Source organism: Cucumis sativus, chromosome 1 (genome assembly GCF_000004075.3).
Source record: "Cucumis sativus cultivar 9930 chromosome 1, Cucumber_9930_V3, whole genome shotgun sequence".
NCBI lineage: Eukaryota > Viridiplantae > Streptophyta > Magnoliopsida > Cucurbitales > Cucurbitaceae > Cucumis > Cucumis sativus.
The window spans coordinates 23,793,217-23,811,461 of NC_026655.2; the positions used below are offsets into that span (position 1 = coordinate 23,793,217).

At 34.1% G+C, this 18,245-nt stretch overlaps 3 protein-coding genes across 5 annotated transcripts; 1 reads left to right on the forward strand and 2 right to left on the reverse strand.

Moving 5' to 3' along the window:
• Positions 1 to 1,592: 1,592 nt before the first annotated feature.
• LOC101215337 lies at positions 1,593 to 7,108 on the reverse strand. 2 transcript variants are annotated; one of them, XM_004135518.3, is made up of 4 exons: positions 6,936 to 7,108; positions 5,299 to 5,406; positions 3,982 to 4,130; positions 1,593 to 1,956 (listed from the first exon to the last, which is right to left on the reverse strand). In XM_004135518.3, exons 2-4 carry the CDS (start codon positions 5,399 to 5,401, stop codon positions 1,879 to 1,881), a joined length of 330 nt encoding a protein of 109 aa, XP_004135566.1. In that variant the 5' UTR covers positions 5,402 to 5,406; positions 6,936 to 7,108; the 3' UTR covers positions 1,593 to 1,878. The 2 variants fall into 2 exon arrangements, with proteins under 2 accessions (XP_004135566.1, XP_011659391.1); XM_011661089.2 differs by lacking the exon at positions 6,936 to 7,108 and having other exon boundaries at positions 1,652 to 1,956; positions 5,299 to 5,431.
• Positions 7,109 to 9,350: 2,242 nt separating this feature from the next.
• Positions 9,351 to 10,030, forward strand: LOC101222618. The gene has a single exon (XM_004135708.3). The coding sequence runs from the start codon at positions 9,389 to 9,391 to the stop codon at positions 9,827 to 9,829; it is 441 nt and encodes a 146-aa protein (XP_004135756.2). The 5' UTR covers positions 9,351 to 9,388; the 3' UTR covers positions 9,830 to 10,030.
• A 442-nt stretch (positions 10,031 to 10,472) lies between these two features.
• On the reverse strand, positions 10,473 to 17,347 carry LOC101222859 (putative pentatricopeptide repeat-containing protein At1g56570). Of its 2 annotated transcripts, XM_031890166.1 has the most exons (5): positions 16,871 to 17,347; positions 15,718 to 16,406; positions 13,742 to 15,079; positions 12,109 to 12,238; positions 10,473 to 10,752 (listed from the first exon to the last, which is right to left on the reverse strand). In XM_031890166.1, exons 2-3 carry the CDS (start codon positions 16,327 to 16,329, stop codon positions 13,871 to 13,873), a joined length of 1,821 nt encoding a protein of 606 aa, XP_031746026.1. In that variant the 5' UTR covers positions 16,330 to 16,406; positions 16,871 to 17,347; the 3' UTR covers positions 10,473 to 10,752; positions 12,109 to 12,238; positions 13,742 to 13,870. The 2 variants fall into 2 exon arrangements, with proteins under 2 accessions (XP_031746026.1, XP_011659402.1); XM_011661100.2 differs by having other exon boundaries at positions 12,113 to 12,238; positions 15,718 to 17,347.
• Between the last annotated feature and the right edge of the window lie 898 nt (positions 17,348 to 18,245).

The following is an 18,245-nucleotide window of genomic DNA, read 5'->3' on the forward strand; positions in this document are numbered from 1 at the left end:
GCAGCATTTCTTCTAATTCATCTTCCAGCAATGCCTTTTGAACAAAGTTTTGGTGTAGCCTTTGACAATCTGTTAGGTTCTTTTTTAAAAAAACAAAAGAAATTGGTTGAGAAGATGGAATTTGGATGAGAGAGAGGGTGAGGAAACTGACAAAATGAAGGTACAGCTTTTGAGTTGTCAAAAGTCCTCTAAACACACTCTCAGGTCCCTCAACCAATATTTTTCCTATTTGGATTGGCCAAGCCATGTTCTAAGGACGGACTCTTTTTTCTTTTTTCAAAAAAACAGAAATGAATCAATACTTTATCTTTTAATCACTCGACAATTTGTTAACCTGAACATGACTCAATCGTAGTGCCTTCCTTGTTGAACAAAAAAACATGTCTTTGACAAATTAGGTTCTCTCATAAAAATAGATAACATGTTTGGATAATTGTGGAAAACTGTCCTATGAGCTGATTTATATTCTCTCTTTTATGGAGCTATAGTATCTATTTTTCCTTACTATTATGAATATCCTACAAATAAAGTCATTCTCTCTCTTAAAAGCAAAGATCTTTAAGATTACCTTTCAACTACTAATAATTCATCTCAATTCAATGAAAGTGTTCTTCACAACTGGTACCCTATTTCCTCAACCAAATGAAGACTTCCTTCTAAACTCAACCTATTAACCACAATTTCATTGCCCCTCAAAATTACGCTGACTAGAGTTATTAAATATGGACCCCTCAAAATTACGCTGACTAGAGTTATGAAATATGGAGTTATACGTTGGAGTTAAGAAGTTTATGTTTGGGATATGAAACTGTAAGGTAAAGTTTTTCAATAAACTTGCAAAATAAAGAACAAGTAATATGATGTTCACAAACTTAAAAAGTCGATGGACCAAAGAAGCCTTATGATAAACTACGACAACAATGTTGATTTCTATAGAAACCTAAGAGATCTAAAACAAATCCTAAAATGGTTTGAATGAGAAAATCTAACATAAAAGAAAGTGCATCTCCATGTGCTATAGAGAGGAGAAGAGAAGATGCGACAGCAAGAGAAGAGTCCATTCTGACAATGCACCTGAAAATTTTCTAGTTACAACACACATAATTGAAATAAGAGAGAAAGAGCAATAATTGAAGGGCATGCTTAGGTGGGTGGTGGGAACAAGAAAAAAGAATGAAACATAAACACAAACACAAGTGGTGGCTCAAACCTAATGGCCTCAATTATGGTGAAATCGTGTGCATCCATCCAACCAACCAACATCACCACTTCCCTCCCCATGTAATGACAAAACAGGAGGTTGACTATCAAACATCACACATTTTCTCCAGTGGGTCCCAATCATAGCCTCACACGTGGCTTTGCTGTGACAATGAAAATGACCACTCACAATGGTGGGCCCTTGCTTTCTTTTTTTTTGGGTACTGTTACGAATAGCGACAAAAGATTCAGAAGAGCCCAAAATGGTTGCTAAGAAAAGCTTTTGCTTGGGTTCCATACACACTATCTACTATATGCCTTTATAGAATAACTTAATCTACAACTTGGACTGAATCTATAAAATAAGAGTTCAAAATAGAACAGACACCAACTTACCAGAATTGGTTTTTCCCTGTCATGGAGTTGATATAAATTTGAACTCTCAGTTCACTTGAGTTTAAGATTCATGCATGTATGTCTTAAATGAACTGAACGCCTAAATAGTTTGTAAATGAATATAAACAATTCAAAAGCAGAAAAATAAAGATACGTTTTAGATTTAGTAAATGAAATACTGTTCCTCGAAGTCTTACAAACTGAAGATCACCTAACGACTCCATCGCCTAGTTATTTCTTAAAAAAAACGATCCCATTGCCTAGTAAACATAGTTGAAACCATCAGGCCTTCAAGGAATCAAATCGAGGTCTCCATAGTCCAAGTCTGTACTTGTGGGTGTACTTCAATATCAGCTTCCTCTGCCACAGACATGAAAATTTAGGCCAACAAGCACGATTGTGAAGGTAGTAATCAGACCACTATTGCTCTAGAAATTTACTCTTGCCAAAATTTGCATTCTAATTCCTCAATAATCATGAATTCATGACTGAGATTCAAATTCAACAGTGAGGTGTGTGATAGACCCACTATTATTGATATATTTAGCAGAAGAAGAGCCAAGAGAAAACTAGCAGTAACAGGTGTGATGTAAGTGTGGACCCTTTCTGTAACAGCAAACTTGTAATCGGGAAAGGGTTGTGAATCCATAACTGTATAAGATAACTGATATAATGAGGGAAATGTACTTCTCCACTTATGGATATGAAGTGAGATTTGGAAGTACCGGAAGCAATTTTTATGAATCTAACTGCACATCTATAGAGTATCAAATTATTTTATAGACATATCTTATCCGAAGGGAGGGATGCATCTGATCTAGCTTCGAGAATGGTGGGTGCCATTAAACTAGGACTAGTAAATGCACATGTAACTTTCCTTGGTTTAGTTTGTTGATAAAAGAATACTCAACTTCCAAGATATGCATGTTATATAACTAGACATTTGTAATCAGATTATCACTTCAATGTCACATGCCAAATACTTCCTCGATACTAAATTCTTCTTTTTTTCCTTTTAGAAAGAACCAAGCTTTCATTGAGAGGGTGAAATAAAACAAATAAAATAAGCCCTATAAAAAGACAACCTAGCAAAAGGAGTATAACAAAGCTAATTATATAAAATGAGGAGAGAGTAAGAACAAAACTCCTCACAAATGAAAGCCTATAAGGAGATCAACCAAACAAGTGAACAAAACTCCTCTTAAGAAACCTTTTTTTAATAAACAAAGCGGCTACAAAGATTATTACAAAACAATTATAGAACTAATTATCCAAAATCTAAAGGGCTAAAGAACAAACTTCTTGATTGCATTTTTATATCAATGATCTGCAGTTTAATTAAGGCTATCATGTCAACTGTCAACTAAAATCTCAGTATAAAGTTCATAAAGGCTTGTAAATGGAATTTTAAACTCATTTTAATTATTTAAGATTCTTAGCCTCTTAGGCTACAGAAGAGTAAAACGTTTACATATAACCAACTTTGAAAAGAGAGTAATCCCTAAATACTATATTCATATAAATATTCAAAAACAGTGAAGTTTACAATTTAAGAGGATCTTAAGAGAAACTATTGTTGTCCCCATTTATATATATGTTATATATAGTAATAACTAGGAAGAACTAGAAGAGTTCAGTAGAAATAATTGAATGCACTGAAGAATTGAAAATATTTTTAAAAAAAACAAAATGAAAATACATCATAACAACTAGACTACCCATCATTCTCATCTAAGAAGCACGGACACTTCAATTTGGATAGCGTGTTCGTGTCCAACACTTGGATACTTGGTGGACATCTATTGGACGCTTGCTAGTTCAACAAATGTATTAGACACGCATAGAACAATTATTTAGTAGATTAAAAAGACACATATATGACAATAATAATAACTTTAGAGTATGGAATACATCAAGTTAAGCCCTTTACGTATATAAATGCATCAATTCATTTACTACGAATTTTCTTTTACTATAAAAATGAATATTTTAATAAACGTGTCCTTGCCGTGTCGTGTCCTAGATTTTTAAAATATGGTGTGTCGCCGTGTCCATGTTGTATTCGTGTCACCTATCCGTGTCCGTACTTCTTAGATTCTCATTCATGTAAGGCTGAAACTACATGGTTATTTGCTCATAGCATATCTTTTTTTTTTTTACTTTATTTTTTTGGTGTCAACAATTAACACCAACTGAATTTACAAGCAGAAGAGGGAAAGATGGCTATCAGATTGCTACAGTTGCTAATTGCTGCCTCTAGAAAGAATATTAAATATAAGGTTAATGAAGCCAATACGCTTATCCTCTTAGTTGTTTTGGCAATAAAAAAGATCTAAGCCTTGTCCTTACAAAAATTATAAAAAGAGTAAAGAATAAAATGCTTACATGTTTGCATGGAATTCCAAGTTTCTTCAGCTTAAGTGTGCGAGTAACAAGCAGCTTCTGGAAGTCGCCAATCTCTGATTCAAGTTTAGCCACGTGTGACTCAACTCCATGCCCAATACCAGTTAAAAATTCTGGTATCCCGACCTTCACTAGAACATAAATGTCAAAAAATCAAGCGCACATATATCTTATCTTATTGACTCCAAATTAAAAAAAGATAGGCTTCATTTACTTTAAGGGAATGAGAAATTTACACTTCCATCAATGGCGTTTGCTAGAATGGAGAATTGGAAGCAATTGGTGGAATAGGCCACTAATTTGGAAATCCCTACCCCATAAATAAGGTAATCTCATTCCTCCCCCAAACCTTCACCAATCTCATTCTCGTTCCTCATTCCATGACCTACCACCTTTCAGTAATTACTTAACATCCTTAACCTTTCTATTTCATCTATAATGTGATCCACAATCTTTTGAGGTTGTTGCAAATATAGCATTTAGGTCCTAAGTATTACTAGATATAGCACAATGTAAAAAAAATAGAAAATAAAAAAAAATGTAGATATAGTAAGATTTAGATCTAGCTCTCAAAGTCTATAGATTATATGAAAAATAGGAGACGGAGTTTGTCAGCGATAGGGTCTATCACTGATAGATTTTGCTATATTTATAAATTTATAATTCTTTAAAAATGTTGCTTGCCACTTAATTATTAGCCCTAAAAGGTCTACCCATTGCATGCACCCATCTTTTTATTAATTATTTAACAATTTACCACCCTCTTATTTACCTTATTTATTATTTTACTTCTAACAAAAACTCATGTTACTAGACTTTTATTACATGAAAATTCTTTTTCCAAAATTGAAGTTTTTTACTTGATTTTATTGAGTAATGTTTTGTTATTCAATGTTCTGAAATCTTAAACATTTAATTAACAGAAAATGCCCATAATGATACATTAAATCCCGCATCCTCCCAAGAGTCCCACCCACCTCCCACCTTTGAAGACCTAACAACCCTTTTAAGATTCCCGCAATTCCTCTCAGAGAGCACTCCCCACAAAATCACTTAACAAGTCTGCCATAAACTCATTCCACAAAGAGAGAACAAATTCATGAACAAATAAACTCCATTTCCATGCCTATTCACACAACCATTCAGTAAACGATACATTCCTTCGCTTCTCTTCTTTAGCTGACAGAACAAACTAAGTTACTTTCCATATTTCAGAAACCAAATTAAGCATAAGGTTCAGTTCTCATATCAAGATGAGAACAGAGTTATTATAGAATCAAGACAGGAAAAACCACTTACCGATATATGGGGAAGATTTAGAAAAGAATCTAGCAAATAAAGGAGCTGAGTATGGTTGCAGTATAGACCTATGGTTGGAGACAATATTCCTCCATGCCATCATTCTTGCTGTAGACAGCAAATCTATCAGTCTCAAATCATATGCATCTCTTCATGAAAGGTTTTAAGCCTTGAAGCAAGTTACAGGAAGCTTTAAAGTTCTGTATGCTCAACTCTTTAATTTTACTTCAAGATGATTACATGTAATATAAATATAAACAACGAATCACTGTATACAGATCAGGGAAAAATCTTACCCTATCTTTTTTTCTTCTGAAACAGAAATGAAAATTTTCATTGAAGAAATGAAAAGGGAGCAATGCTCTAAATACAAGGAAATAAAATAAAAAAAATTTAAAAACATAGGACAATAGAAAAGCAACAAGAACAATACAAAAGGACGAAACAAAATGAGGCTACACTTCACAACTAAAAATCATTATACAAATATCTTTTCAACTGAAGATACATCTAGCAGAGGGCAAAACTTGAAACTAAAATGAAATAGATCTTTGAAAGTAGATGAAGCACGAGAAAGAAATCAGTGCTGGACTGATTTGCTTGATGCTAAAACAAAAGGCTCACTAAAACCGAGAAGGAGGAGAAGAACAACTTGCTCCTCAACTCTGATGGAAAAAAAATGGCTTGAACAATGTAATGAGGAAGTTAAAAGTCCAAACTTCAATAATCCAAAAAAAAATTGTACACAACTTATCCATAGGGACTTGAAATACTCCACAACTTTTCAATGAATCTTCATAAAATAGAATCACAAGAAAATCAATGCAAACTGATTGAGAAGAATTGTCACAAACCCACCAATCAAATTAGGAAGAGCTCCTCAAAGATTTCCACTTTAAGAAAATCTGAGGCTAACGTCTTACTCCCAACCCACTAGCTCAACCAGCCTCCACCTTCTTAACTCTTGAAATAACACTTCATCTGAACAGCTAGCTTTGGGAGAAAAATATGCATGAGGTTAACACACCAAATATGGGTCAATGGCCTAAATATGTTTTAGCATTCTCTTCTCATAACCACACAACATGGAGTTCTCACATAGATCAAATCTCTTATTAATTCTACACCTGAAAATAAAACCTCCATAAAACTCCAAGAATAAACAGAATATATGTCCTCCCCACTAAACATCAACGCAAAGTTCACTGTAACTTCAAAATAACACCACAAACAGTAAGAACTTTGCCAGCCCCAGAGAAAACGAGAACTTCTCCCTAAAGCCAAAGCTTCATTCTTTCTTTCAGTTGTAGTTTCTTTTCCGTGTAAAATACAGAATCCAGTTGCACTCGCTGTTCTTTCCAACATAAATATCAATAAGCAAATCAACAGAAACACAGGTCCAATCCTTTGTTGTTGGACCAATGAAGGTTATCAGGAGCAAGGTTCTTTCAAATTGAGAGGAGTTCACAACAAGACGGAATTGAACCCATAACCCTCTATTACGATTTTGCATCTTTCTTGGATTCAAAAAATAAATCAATCAATCAAATTTAGCAAGATTTCTAATTGAGAATTGAAGTTCATTACAAACATCGGCCACTTTGAAACAAAGAGAGAGAAGATAGAATAGAACAGACCTCAATGGCGAGTGAACAAGAGTTGAAGGGACGGCGGCAAAAGACAGTGTTTGGAGCGACGGCGTTAGGATGCAACAGATGAGCAGTGGGGGCGTTCCGGCAAGTGACAAAGGTGGAAGAGGGAGACAGAAAAACAGGACGCCAGATAGGGTTTAAGCTTTTCCTTCAAAATAAAAATAAATAAATAAATAATAAAAGTAATAAAAAAAAATTATAGTTTTAAAAAGACGGTATTTTCACGTTTTCATGGATTCGATAGATAAATAGACATTTTTATTTCTATTATAAAGTAAAAAACTCCTCTCAACACACCAATAAATATCAAAATATCACTAATATAAATATAATTAGAGAAGTTAGATTTGAAATATGTTTTATTTAATTAACACCACTACTACTCTCACTCAAGTAGAACCGAACAATTAAAGATAAAGTTTATAATAGGATTAAAATACTATTTTTAGACTTGAGACTTAGAATTTTAATTGGGTTGCTTCTCAAATCTAAATAAGAGCATGTTTTCGATGAAGCGACTTTTGAAAGCTTGTAATAAAATGGTGTTTTCAAAGGAGTAGGTTGATGCTAAGACTACCTATGTTGCGATAGAAATGCATATCTTTCTACTAGTTCGTTGGTGGTGATAAACAATATGACAACAAAGGTAAGAAGTTGATCCTTTCTATACATATTCCAATTCAAATCGGTTGGCGGCCCTCTAAGCAATCTTATTGAAAGTTGATTACTAACGCAACCTTGAAAACTAACTACTAATTTTTTGGGGATGCTTTGGGTGCTTTTGATGCCACTTGGATCATTTGCGGCAAGTTGGATTAAGAAGTTTGTCCCCATATGTAACAAAGTGACACTTCTTGAAGCTATTGTCGATGTGCTTTGGTTCTGAGGATTTGTTTTTCATCCACGTATGTGTTGGGTTTTTGGAAAATTATTAGAAGTGCAATTAACCGACACTAGAAAAGTTCAAGAAAGGCATTGACTCCAAACACTAAAAAAGCAGCCTATTCTTTCAAGTTGACCTAGTTAGAAGACTTTAACCTCACCCGTAGTAGTTCTAGTTAAACTTTATTTTGTATTCTTTAGTTTAAGAGTAAGGAAAGAGTGTGAGTAGTATAAAAGCTTTGAGAGAGTGTTGTTGAAATTGGGGTTGGAAAATAGTTTTTTTTTTTTTAATGATGGCAACAACTTTTACTTGGTGATTTTTCTGAAGTGAGGTTTTTCTCAACAAGTCATCAAAATGATGTTGTTGTGTTAATTTTTTTTGAAGTCTCTTTCTTTGTTGAGAAGGCCGCTAAGGATAAGGTCATTGAATTGGAAAATTGTCTCATTTTCTCATGTTTGTCGTAGTCAGAATGTGTTAGCATACTATGTTGCATGCAAAGCCTTGGATGATCTGACATCTTCTATTCTTTCCACTCCTTATTGTGAGTGGTTTACATTGGCTATATCTCTTGTGATATTTGTGTGCAGTTTATCTTTTGCATTGTATCAATTCATAATTCTTATCGATTATGTATTTATTTATATATTAATGGTGCAAAAAATAAAATAAATATATTTATATTATTGATGTTGAGCTGTTTATTTGATATTTAAACTTTCAAATTTTTAAATTTAATACATGAACTAATAACTTAAAACTCAAATGCTCCCATCTCATCTCATCTCGTTCATGGTGAGCACTTCTTGGAGAGGTCTATTAAAAAATTAAAATTAAATAAAAGAATCCATGAATGTTGACCACTAGGATAGGAAAAGAATTATATAAAACCCCTACCAAGAACAAGAGAGAGAAATTATGAAAATTTTGAAAAGAAAAACTTTTGATCACAAACTAAATCACTACAAATTATATATTATATGAACAAAATTATTACTTAGTAAAGTTGAACTAAATTGATTTACAAGTCATTTTATTGGAATGGATGATTTTGAAGCTGAAATCGAAGGATTTTTGTCAAAGATCCAAAAACCTCGGCCAGAGATTCAGGGACCTCTGTCCCAAGATCTAATGTCCTATTTGCCTCAGGGGTGGGTTGAGTGTGTCGTGGAGTTTCTTTCGGTTAAAACGAACATAACTCAACTAATATATAGTTTATGCTAAAAACCTAAAAGTACATCGTTGAAATTTCTCCGTCTCTACTGTACTAGAAGGATTTTGTTACCTTAATTTGGTTAAGCAGTGAAAGCATAAAATTGATGATTGGGTTAAAAAGAGAACATATATTTTAAAATTTATAGAGAGAGGTGCGAAGAGTGCATTGTCACACCAACTAATTATGGCTGTAAATGGGCCCATACCACATATACATAGCTTGTGAAATCTTTGACTTTGGCAATGTCATTTTGGTATTTCTAAAGATAATGAAGGGCAAAGGAGAGCAAAGAACTATAAGAACCCCACACTTTGGTGATTCTATTCAAAGAAAGGGGGGGAAATGTCTATTGTGAGAGAAGAAATGAAAGGAAAAGCAGAAGTATACCATGGAGATGAGTTATGTCAAGAGAAATCCAAACAAATACTGAAAGAGGTAGGGCTTCCAAATGGGCTTTTACCATTGAAAGACATAGAAGAATGTGGGATATTGAGAGAAACAGGGTTTGTTTGGATAAAGCAAAAGAAAAGCACAACTCATAAGTTTGAGAAGATTGGGAAGCTTGTTTCTTATGCAAATGAAGTGACAGCCATTGTAGAGAAGAACAAAATCAAGAAACTTACTGGAGTTAAGACTAAGGAGCTTTTGGTTTGGGTTTCATTAAGTGATATTTATGTTGATGAACCACCTAGTGGGAAAATTTCTTTCCAAACACCAACAGGGCTATTTAGAACTTTTCCTGTCTCAGCTTTTCAAGTTCAAGACCATGTCAAGGAGGTTTAGATCAACTAATCTAATTTATCATCTCCTCTTTTTTTTTCATGCTGTCTCTTCTCTCTCACTTTCATGCATAAATGGATGGTGCCAATATGAAATAAAAAAAAATGTTACGGTTTGTTTGGAAAGGAATTCAAATCTTGTTTTATGTTCTTCAGATTCCTTGTTTAGCAAATATGAATATGGTAGACTGTCTGGATTATGTAATCAAGGCCTTTTTTTAAATGTTATTACTGTATTCAAAATTTGAGTTTAAAACCTTACAATGTAGAATTATATTTAAAAGAATAAAAACAATAACAAATATAGTACTTCATGTTATACATTCAATAATTTTGATTAGATAATCAAAGTGGGATTGACATTTTTATTTTCATTGTAAATATCATTTTTGAAAGGTTGTTATAGTTAATGTGATCAAAAAATCATAGGTTCATGACATTTTTTCAACTGTATAAAGGAAGGCATAAATCTTAACAAGTCTATTTTCCATCCATCTGCTTCTGTTTTTTTTTTTTTTCCAAGGTGTTGGCCAAAATACTGTAGTTATTTTTAATAGCGTTTTACATAAAAACGCAATCATAATCAAAGTTATTAAACATCTTTGATTTACCATAGCACTATTTCAAAACTAGAAAATACAGTCACATATTTTGTAAAACAGTTAATATAAGGGCATGTATATCTTAGCAAACATATATATCTCTCCGAGTATATCAGTAACTACAAGGTTTGTGGCTCACATGTTCTACCTCGAATTGTTGTACTAAATAAAACATATATTCCTCTCATAATCTTACTCTCTACTCACTTCAACGCTGCAAACTCATTACAAAACAGTAAAAAGTTCTAAAAAAATAAAAAAGTAACCTCTCCAGTTTTTTACATGTTACATCATGTTGTGAGTAGTTGTCTTTTATACTCGGTTACTGCAAAAGAAACAAATATTTACCATCAGATTTGACTCAAACTCCTTAATCAAACGTGTTAGCACGAAAACAAATAAATAAACTCCACAACAATCATTAGCTTCATAGTCCTATGATAAAATACTCCCCATAATCAACAATTCTCCCCCTCCAAATTATTTGCCAATTGACCTCAAGATATACATATCTTACATAAACTTCCAAAGTGCTAATAACACACATAACTTATTGCATTTTAAAATTATAGCATTATGGTCAAATCCTTAATTTATTAGAATTAGGATTAGTTTCTTTTGTTTATTAAAATTAGGATTAGTTTCTTGATTTATTAGAATTAGAATTTTTTCGTAAGGGAACTGGAGCAGGCTACCATGAGACAAACAAAAGATCTTCTTTCTAAAGAGATTCGATTCGGAACTATTATATGTCCAAGGTCCAATATTGAAATAATTTCAGAGGTTTTCCTTGACTTTGTCCGTGTCAACAAACAATTCTACGTGTATTCACAACTTTTAAACATCAATAATAAAATTCTCTCATTTATATACATCGCAGCAAAATAAAGAATATTGTTAAAGCAAAATTAACAAGCTTGCTAGACCTTGTTTCAATGCACCAAAAGACCCAGAAATGACAAGACCACTTAAAAAGTTTCTAGAAATTTTTTGAATGACATTTTAACCGTCAAAACCAACTAAAAAAATGACACTTTGACCGTTAAAAACCAACTTAAAAAAATGCATAAGAGATTTCACTCTCAAAACCTCCTAAATAATGTCCTGGTAACATTTTGACTATCAAAATCTAAAACGTGTCGTTTTAACTCTCAAAACAACCTACTTAACTGACACTTTGAATCACAAACACACCTACAAAAATGTCTAATATTACTTTTGACTTTCAAAATCAGCTAAAAAGTTTCAAATAGTGTAGGCCCTGTATGGTAACCCTTTTGTTTTTTAAAATAAGTTTATAGACACTGCTTCTACCTCCAACTTTTCTTCCTTTAGTTAAAGATCCAAGCCAAATTTTGAAAACTAAAAAAAGTAACTTTTAAAAACTTGTTTTTGTTTTTAAAATTTGTATAAGAATTCAACTATTGTACTTAAGAAAGACAAAAATCATTGTATGAAACGAGAAGGAAATAAGCTTAATCTTCAAAAACCAAAAATGAAATTGTTACCATACAAGGTCGTAACATAACGTGTTTCTTCATGAGAAAACTCAATGGAGTAAAGTTTGTCATTTTACCAACACAGTGAAGTCAACTAACATTCTATGGCATTTTAAACAATATATAGGAAATCTAACGATTTTCTTCTCACCGAACTAAGAAATAATCATAGAGCAATATACCTACGCCTGGACATCAATGATCAACGATGAATTTGCCGATGGTTGGATGGTTCCATTTTGCTAGGATCGAGTATGCTCCCAAATTTCATCTTTAAGAGGGAGTGGTTGAAACCAATGTCTTAGTATTCAGCTGCACACAAAATTTGTAGGAAGAGTCATTAACTGTAACTCTCCTTCCTCTCCAAATTATGAATATGTATATACAATTATGAATGGGGAAAGCCTAGAAGAAACTGTAGAGTTTATAAAATTAGCACAATTAAGAACCTATTATATCTACTCGTGAAGCACTAACTAGTTAGAGTGGTTGCATTTGTTCTAAATTTGCGATGAATTCAGGGAAGTTCAAATATGATTTTTGCAAGGTGTTAGTAAATTCCATCAAATCACAAGTTTTATAATGGAAACTTATCCAAATAGTTTCGAAGGAGTAACTAAAAAGTGTCAATACTGACTCTCTAAACCTCCTAAAAAAGTGCCCAAGTCTAAGTGGCATTTTGACCATCAAAACCACGTAAAGAAGTTCCTAAAAAGTGCATAAATCACACTTAACTTTCAAAACAACCTAATTGTCATTTTGACTCTCATTCAAAACTATCTTAAAAATTGCTCAAGTATCATTTTGGCTTTCAAAACCACCTATGAAATTTTTACAGCTATCTAAGGCGTGTATAACCCACACTCTAAAACCACGAACATATTCTAAAGATGTCTAAGCACCCTTCAAGACCAAGAAATAATTCACAACAACCTTAAATTGGTTACCATAACTACAGGAGAGCCACAAAAACATGAATACTACCACAAGGAGCATCACACTAACAGGTGGAACAATACCCTCCTATGGAGTGTTTGAATCAAGGAGTCAATGCATCTTCGTGCTTTATAGTGCTTGGGTTAAACACTCCCTAAGAGTCATATAGCCTTATAACTTTAAGTTTTGTAACCCATACCAACTCTTGGTTGCTTCTCAAACTGGTTACACAAGTCAATAAAGATCACCGACGCCAAGCATGTGTTGATTTATCCATTAAATCGACGGTATAGAGGAAGTCAAGAAAATCATCACAATGTTAAGTAAGTTCAACCAAGAATAACAGACCCAAGCACTATAAAGCACGAAAATGCATGAAATCAAAAGTTTAAATTTGTTGTGACTTCTTAAACGAATAATTTTCTACAAAATGATAATTCGTTAAAAAGTAAATCTCACATCCTATTGTTGTGAAATTAGTTAACAAAATCAACATGATTCAAATGATAATTTACACTCAATATAAAACATCAAGTGAAAACTATTAAAAGTAGTAAAAAAAATAGACAATGAGTTACGTGGAAACCCGAGTACTAGGAGAAAAACCACGATTTGGCTTTCTTATTAATTTCTCATTTTAACAAAAGATACAAGCGAAAAAATAAATAGACAACATACTTATGAAAAGAAAAGAAAAGAAAAGAAAATTAGGGTAAATTCTTCCTTGGTCAAGCCCACTAATTCTAACACAAGAAAAACAACGGTTTACAATATGAAGAGGAAACAAAAGGCCTATATGGGAAGTATTTTACAAACTGAGAAAATATGAAGTTCTGAACAGCAAATTCTATTAAGAACATAGCAGAGAAGGACCCTTACCTCCTTTGCAAATATCATTTTCATCTTCTTGTTTCAATTGTGTTGAAACGATGTTTTTGGAAAAGGAAGCATATGATATTCCAAACTTCATATTGTTTCATGAGGTCTTCCGGGTTATCATGTTCTAGATTAAGTCCCTTCTAGATAATCTACTATGTAATCCAAATCTGTCACATCCCCATCATCTTTCATATGCCAAATAAGTACATCGATTACTTTGTGCACCCACTCTATGTGAGGGCCCATCTTAGCTCCAACCACAAAACTATAAACTTCATTTCTGATTTCAATCCAACTCTTACCCACTTCTTTCTTTTTGTTCATCCCTTTCATCAGCTTCCTCATTTTGGCAAACTCGCCCCATTTACCTTCAGCTGCATATATTTTGGACAACAGCAGATAGGTCCCCGCCATGTTCGGCCTTCTATCCAATACTCTTTGAGCTGCCAAATTCCCTAGATTGGAAAGTTTATACGCTTTACAAGCTCCAAGGAGAGCACCCCATACAGACTCATCAGGTTCAAATGGCATATTCTCGACAAGTTGAAAAGCCTCCTCAACTCTTCCAGCACGACCAAGCAAGTCCACCACACACCTGTAGATTTCTTGATCTGGGTTTATATTGTAGTCCTCCAGCATAGATCTAAAATATTTTAGTCCTTTGTCCACAAGTCCAGCATGGCTGCAACCACATAGGACTCCCATGAACACTATCCGATCAGGTTGAATTCCACTTTGAACCATTTCATCGAACAACTTCACGGCCTCTTTCCCATATCCATGTGCTCCATAGCCAATCATCATAGTAGTCCAGGACACCAAATCTCTTCCAGGCATATCACAGAAGAGTTTGTGTGAATCGCTTATGCTTCCACACTTTGCGTACATGTCAATAAGTGAATTGATCAATGCCACATTTTTGTCAAATCCTCTACGAACAATTCCACCATGAACTTGTTGTCCACAGCTTAAGACTGCTAAATTGGCACAAGCAGCTGTAATACTTGTGAATGTAAAGCAATTCGGCTTATAGCCTTCAGACCCCATTTGGAAAAATAAACTTAGAGACTCACTGGAATCTGACCTTTCATATCCCGCTATCAAGGTGTTCCATGTAATTAAGTTCTTTTCGGTCAATTCACCAAAGCATCTTTTGGCATCACATAAATAGTTGCACCTGCAATACATGTCGAGTATTGAATTCATTACTGGAGCATCACAGTGGAGACCATATTTGGTAACTGCTGCATGTATTTGCTTTCCACATGAATACGAGCTGATTGAAGCACAAGCTCTAGCCGCAATGGAAAAGCTAAATGAGTTTGGTCCAACATCTTCCTGTAGGCCAAAGCATGCATTGTTACATAAAGATAAACAGATTGTGATAATGTTAACGTTAAGTTGGAATTTTGGTCCTGAACTTTCTGGGTTGTCTTATATTTGGCTCCTATACCTCATACGCATCTAATAGTTACCTAAGCTTTCAATTTTGTGTTTGATAAGTTCTCATCACAAAACTAATTTAACACACATGTGGCGTGGTAACAATATTATTTTAGGATTGTGTTTGAAATCAACCCACCTATGATTCTTAACTAATACACAGTTAGCATGCCATATAAGTGTAAGAAAATATTAGAAACATTTTAAAGTGCTAAGATTAAATAGATATAAGCATGAAAGGTTAAGAGCTCCTAAGAACTTTTAAAACTATATAGACTAAACAAACACAACTATAAAAGTTTAGAAACCCATTACACTAATGCTTAAAAATAAAAGGCCTGAGTAGACACGACGTAAAAGCTTAAGGACCATACAATATTAATAACTCGATGATATTAATAACTCAATGCCTATTATGTAAACTAATATTAATAATCCGATGCAACTGTATAACTGATGTAGTGTGCCCGAGAAATCGAGTATGGTACTTCATAAATGTAAATAGATTGCTGAAACAACTATAAGATTGTTACCAGTAACATTTGCCTGAAAGCTAGAAGCCCACTGTAGCCATCACCTCTATGAGTGAACCCTGCAATCAAAGTAGTCCATGACACAGCAGTCTTCAGAGGTATATCATTAAACACACTCAATGCATCATCCATGGTAGCACAAGAAGCAGCATACATGTCCAAGAGAGCATTCTGGACATACACCGACCTGTCAATACCGTGCTTGGTCGCAAGACTATGAGCCAAAGCCCCACATGAAAGAGCCTTCATGCCTTTGCAAGCCTTGAGAACGCTAGACATAGTGAAGGCATTTGGTTGAACTTCACTCCTCAACATCTCAGAGAACATAGTCCATGCTTGATGGTAGTGATTGCAGGAAGTAAAGCCAACAATCATAGCAGTCCAAGTGACCACATCCCTTTCAGGAATTTCATTAAACAGGTTACAGGCTTCTCTGGTTAGGCCTTTGTCGAAGTATGATTTGATGAGATTTGTGGCCCAAACGGATGGTCCTTCTGGTGTGAAAGGTGGGTTTGACTGTAAGGTGGAGTTGCTTATCCATTGAAGAGAGTTTCTTACTATCAATGGAATTGGGTGGAAATGAGGGGAGGATGCTAGTTTGTCAACACTCATCTCAGTTTGTTTCTAAGCAAACCCCGTTCAAAATTTATTGGACTGACTTGGTTTAACGACCCCACTTTCTGAGATTTCTAAAAGAGATAGTCATTACGACATGTATGCAATCTCAAAACAATAACAAGTCGACAAATTTGACATAAAATAGAACTTTATAAATAAATAAAACGTTATCAAGAGAATTTGATGAAAGGCTACAAAAACTTTTGTTCAAGATCCCCTGAAAATATTTCATTAATTTGTTATCTATCTCAATGCCTTGCGTCAAAACATTGAATCGCTTGAAACAAAATTTGAGTAGAAAAACATAATATGAAAAGAATGAGTATTTAAAATACCAACTAAAACCCCACTACTAGGTTCACTCAGGCTATGCAATTACATACAATCATGAGTTAGAAAATCATTAAAACTAGTGGTGCCCAACACAAGTAGACCAACGGCAACCAAAACTGTGCCAATAGCCATTCCAGGCCAAAACTATCATTCCAAACTACACTGTGTCATTTGTCAATTGTCATTCCAAACTAAAACCTACCGAAAACGTCCAAATCTCCCGTTTCCCTTGGTGGGCAGCGGCTCAAACATCTCAAAACTTCAAATGTGACCTCCAAAATCATGGGTAAAACAACACTTAGTCCAAAACTCAATGGTGAATCAAAATTCACTTAAAAACAATCCAGAACACCCAAAACGCCAATTCCAGCGACGGCGGCGCTAACCACTGCGAACTCAGGGAAAGGCGGCGGCACTGGCTTTGGGAGGTGGCGTGGAGGTAGCTGGCAGGCGCTGAACGAAAGGTAACTATGAGAGAGACGAATAAAAGAGGGGCTTCACTGGCGGCGGCGAAAACGGTACCGTGCGACAATCGGTGGCCGGCGACAAGGAGTAGCTGTCGACGGCTGTTGGCTAGGGTCTGCGCGCTGGCGCGCGCGGTAGCTGGCGGACGAACGGCTGACCTCCGTGAAAAAGAGAGAAAAAATCCTGAAAATGGAAAATTATTTCAAATAGCAAAACCCTCCTAATACTTTAAAAATATATAATATATGGTGAAATTTTAGGACGTAGTCAACTCCAACTCTTTTGCTATATTTGAAAATATTTATTTAAAAAAATAGATAGTCCAAAATATAATCACTTTTTTGTATATATGGATGACTCGTTCACGACCATCTTTTGCTATGTAAGAATATACTAATAGTGTTTAAGTGCTATTAGGTTAAGAATAACTCTCTTAGCCTAATGTGTTGCAATATTTGTAACCTAATGAGATAGGTCAATGTTTTTTCTCTTCAACATCTATCTTGCAACATTGTTGTTCTCCTAGTTTGATATTTTGTGTTTAGCTTTGATCCACTTAAATGCTTCGTTTTATGACTTAAAACTTCCTCATTAAATACACACAAGTAATAATACAGTTAAAATTGTTTTAGTCGAGTATCGTCTTTAAAAAAATCAAAATTCCAATTCTTTTAGCTATTAAAGAATGTTTTGTACTAATCTAAACATAGAACAACAATAACTAGAAAGAAACTATACATAAACATCTTTAGACAATGACTTCATTATTGAAGCAGATTTTACCCTTAGATTGATTCGATGTCAATTGTAGACCTAGAAGTATATTATCCAAGTATCCTCTTTGTAACTCAACAATTTCTAACACCTAACCATCATTCACTATAATTAAATGTAGCATCAAGACCTTTCACTATTGATCTTCATTACTCTCCCTTTCACTTTCATGCATAATCAAATAAAAGTTTGTCCATTTGTGAAACATTTTAGCACACTACCTCATACATAGTAGAACCTCCCGTACCCAACTTTGTGATTTGTTTTATTAATTGATATTCTTGGAATAATGTGTGTAACTTGTAACATTGTGGGCTATACATATATAATCCATCTTC

Coding starts and splice junctions, on each gene's coding strand:
- LOC101215337 (XM_004135518.3), bottom strand. CDS start 5,401: ATGATGGCATGGAGGAATATTGTCTCCAACCATAGGTCTATACTGCAA. Junction 4,131..5,298: donor TAAATCTTCCCCATATATCG/GTAAGTGGTTTT, acceptor TTTATGTTCTAG/TGAAGGTCGGGATACCAGAA. Junction 1,957..3,981: donor TTGGAATTCCATGCAAACAT/GTAAGCATTTTA, acceptor TGTCTGTGGCAG/AGGAAGCTGATATTGAAGTA.
- LOC101222618 (XM_004135708.3), top strand. CDS start 9,389: ATGTCTATTGTGAGAGAAGAAATGAAAGGAAAAGCAGAAGTATACCAT.
- LOC101222859 (XM_031890166.1), bottom strand. CDS start 16,329: ATGAGTGTTGACAAACTAGCATCCTCCCCTCATTTCCACCCAATTCCA. Junction 15,080..15,717: donor CTTTCAGGCAAATGTTACTG/GTAACAATCTTA, acceptor TTTGGCCTACAG/GAAGATGTTGGACCAAACTC.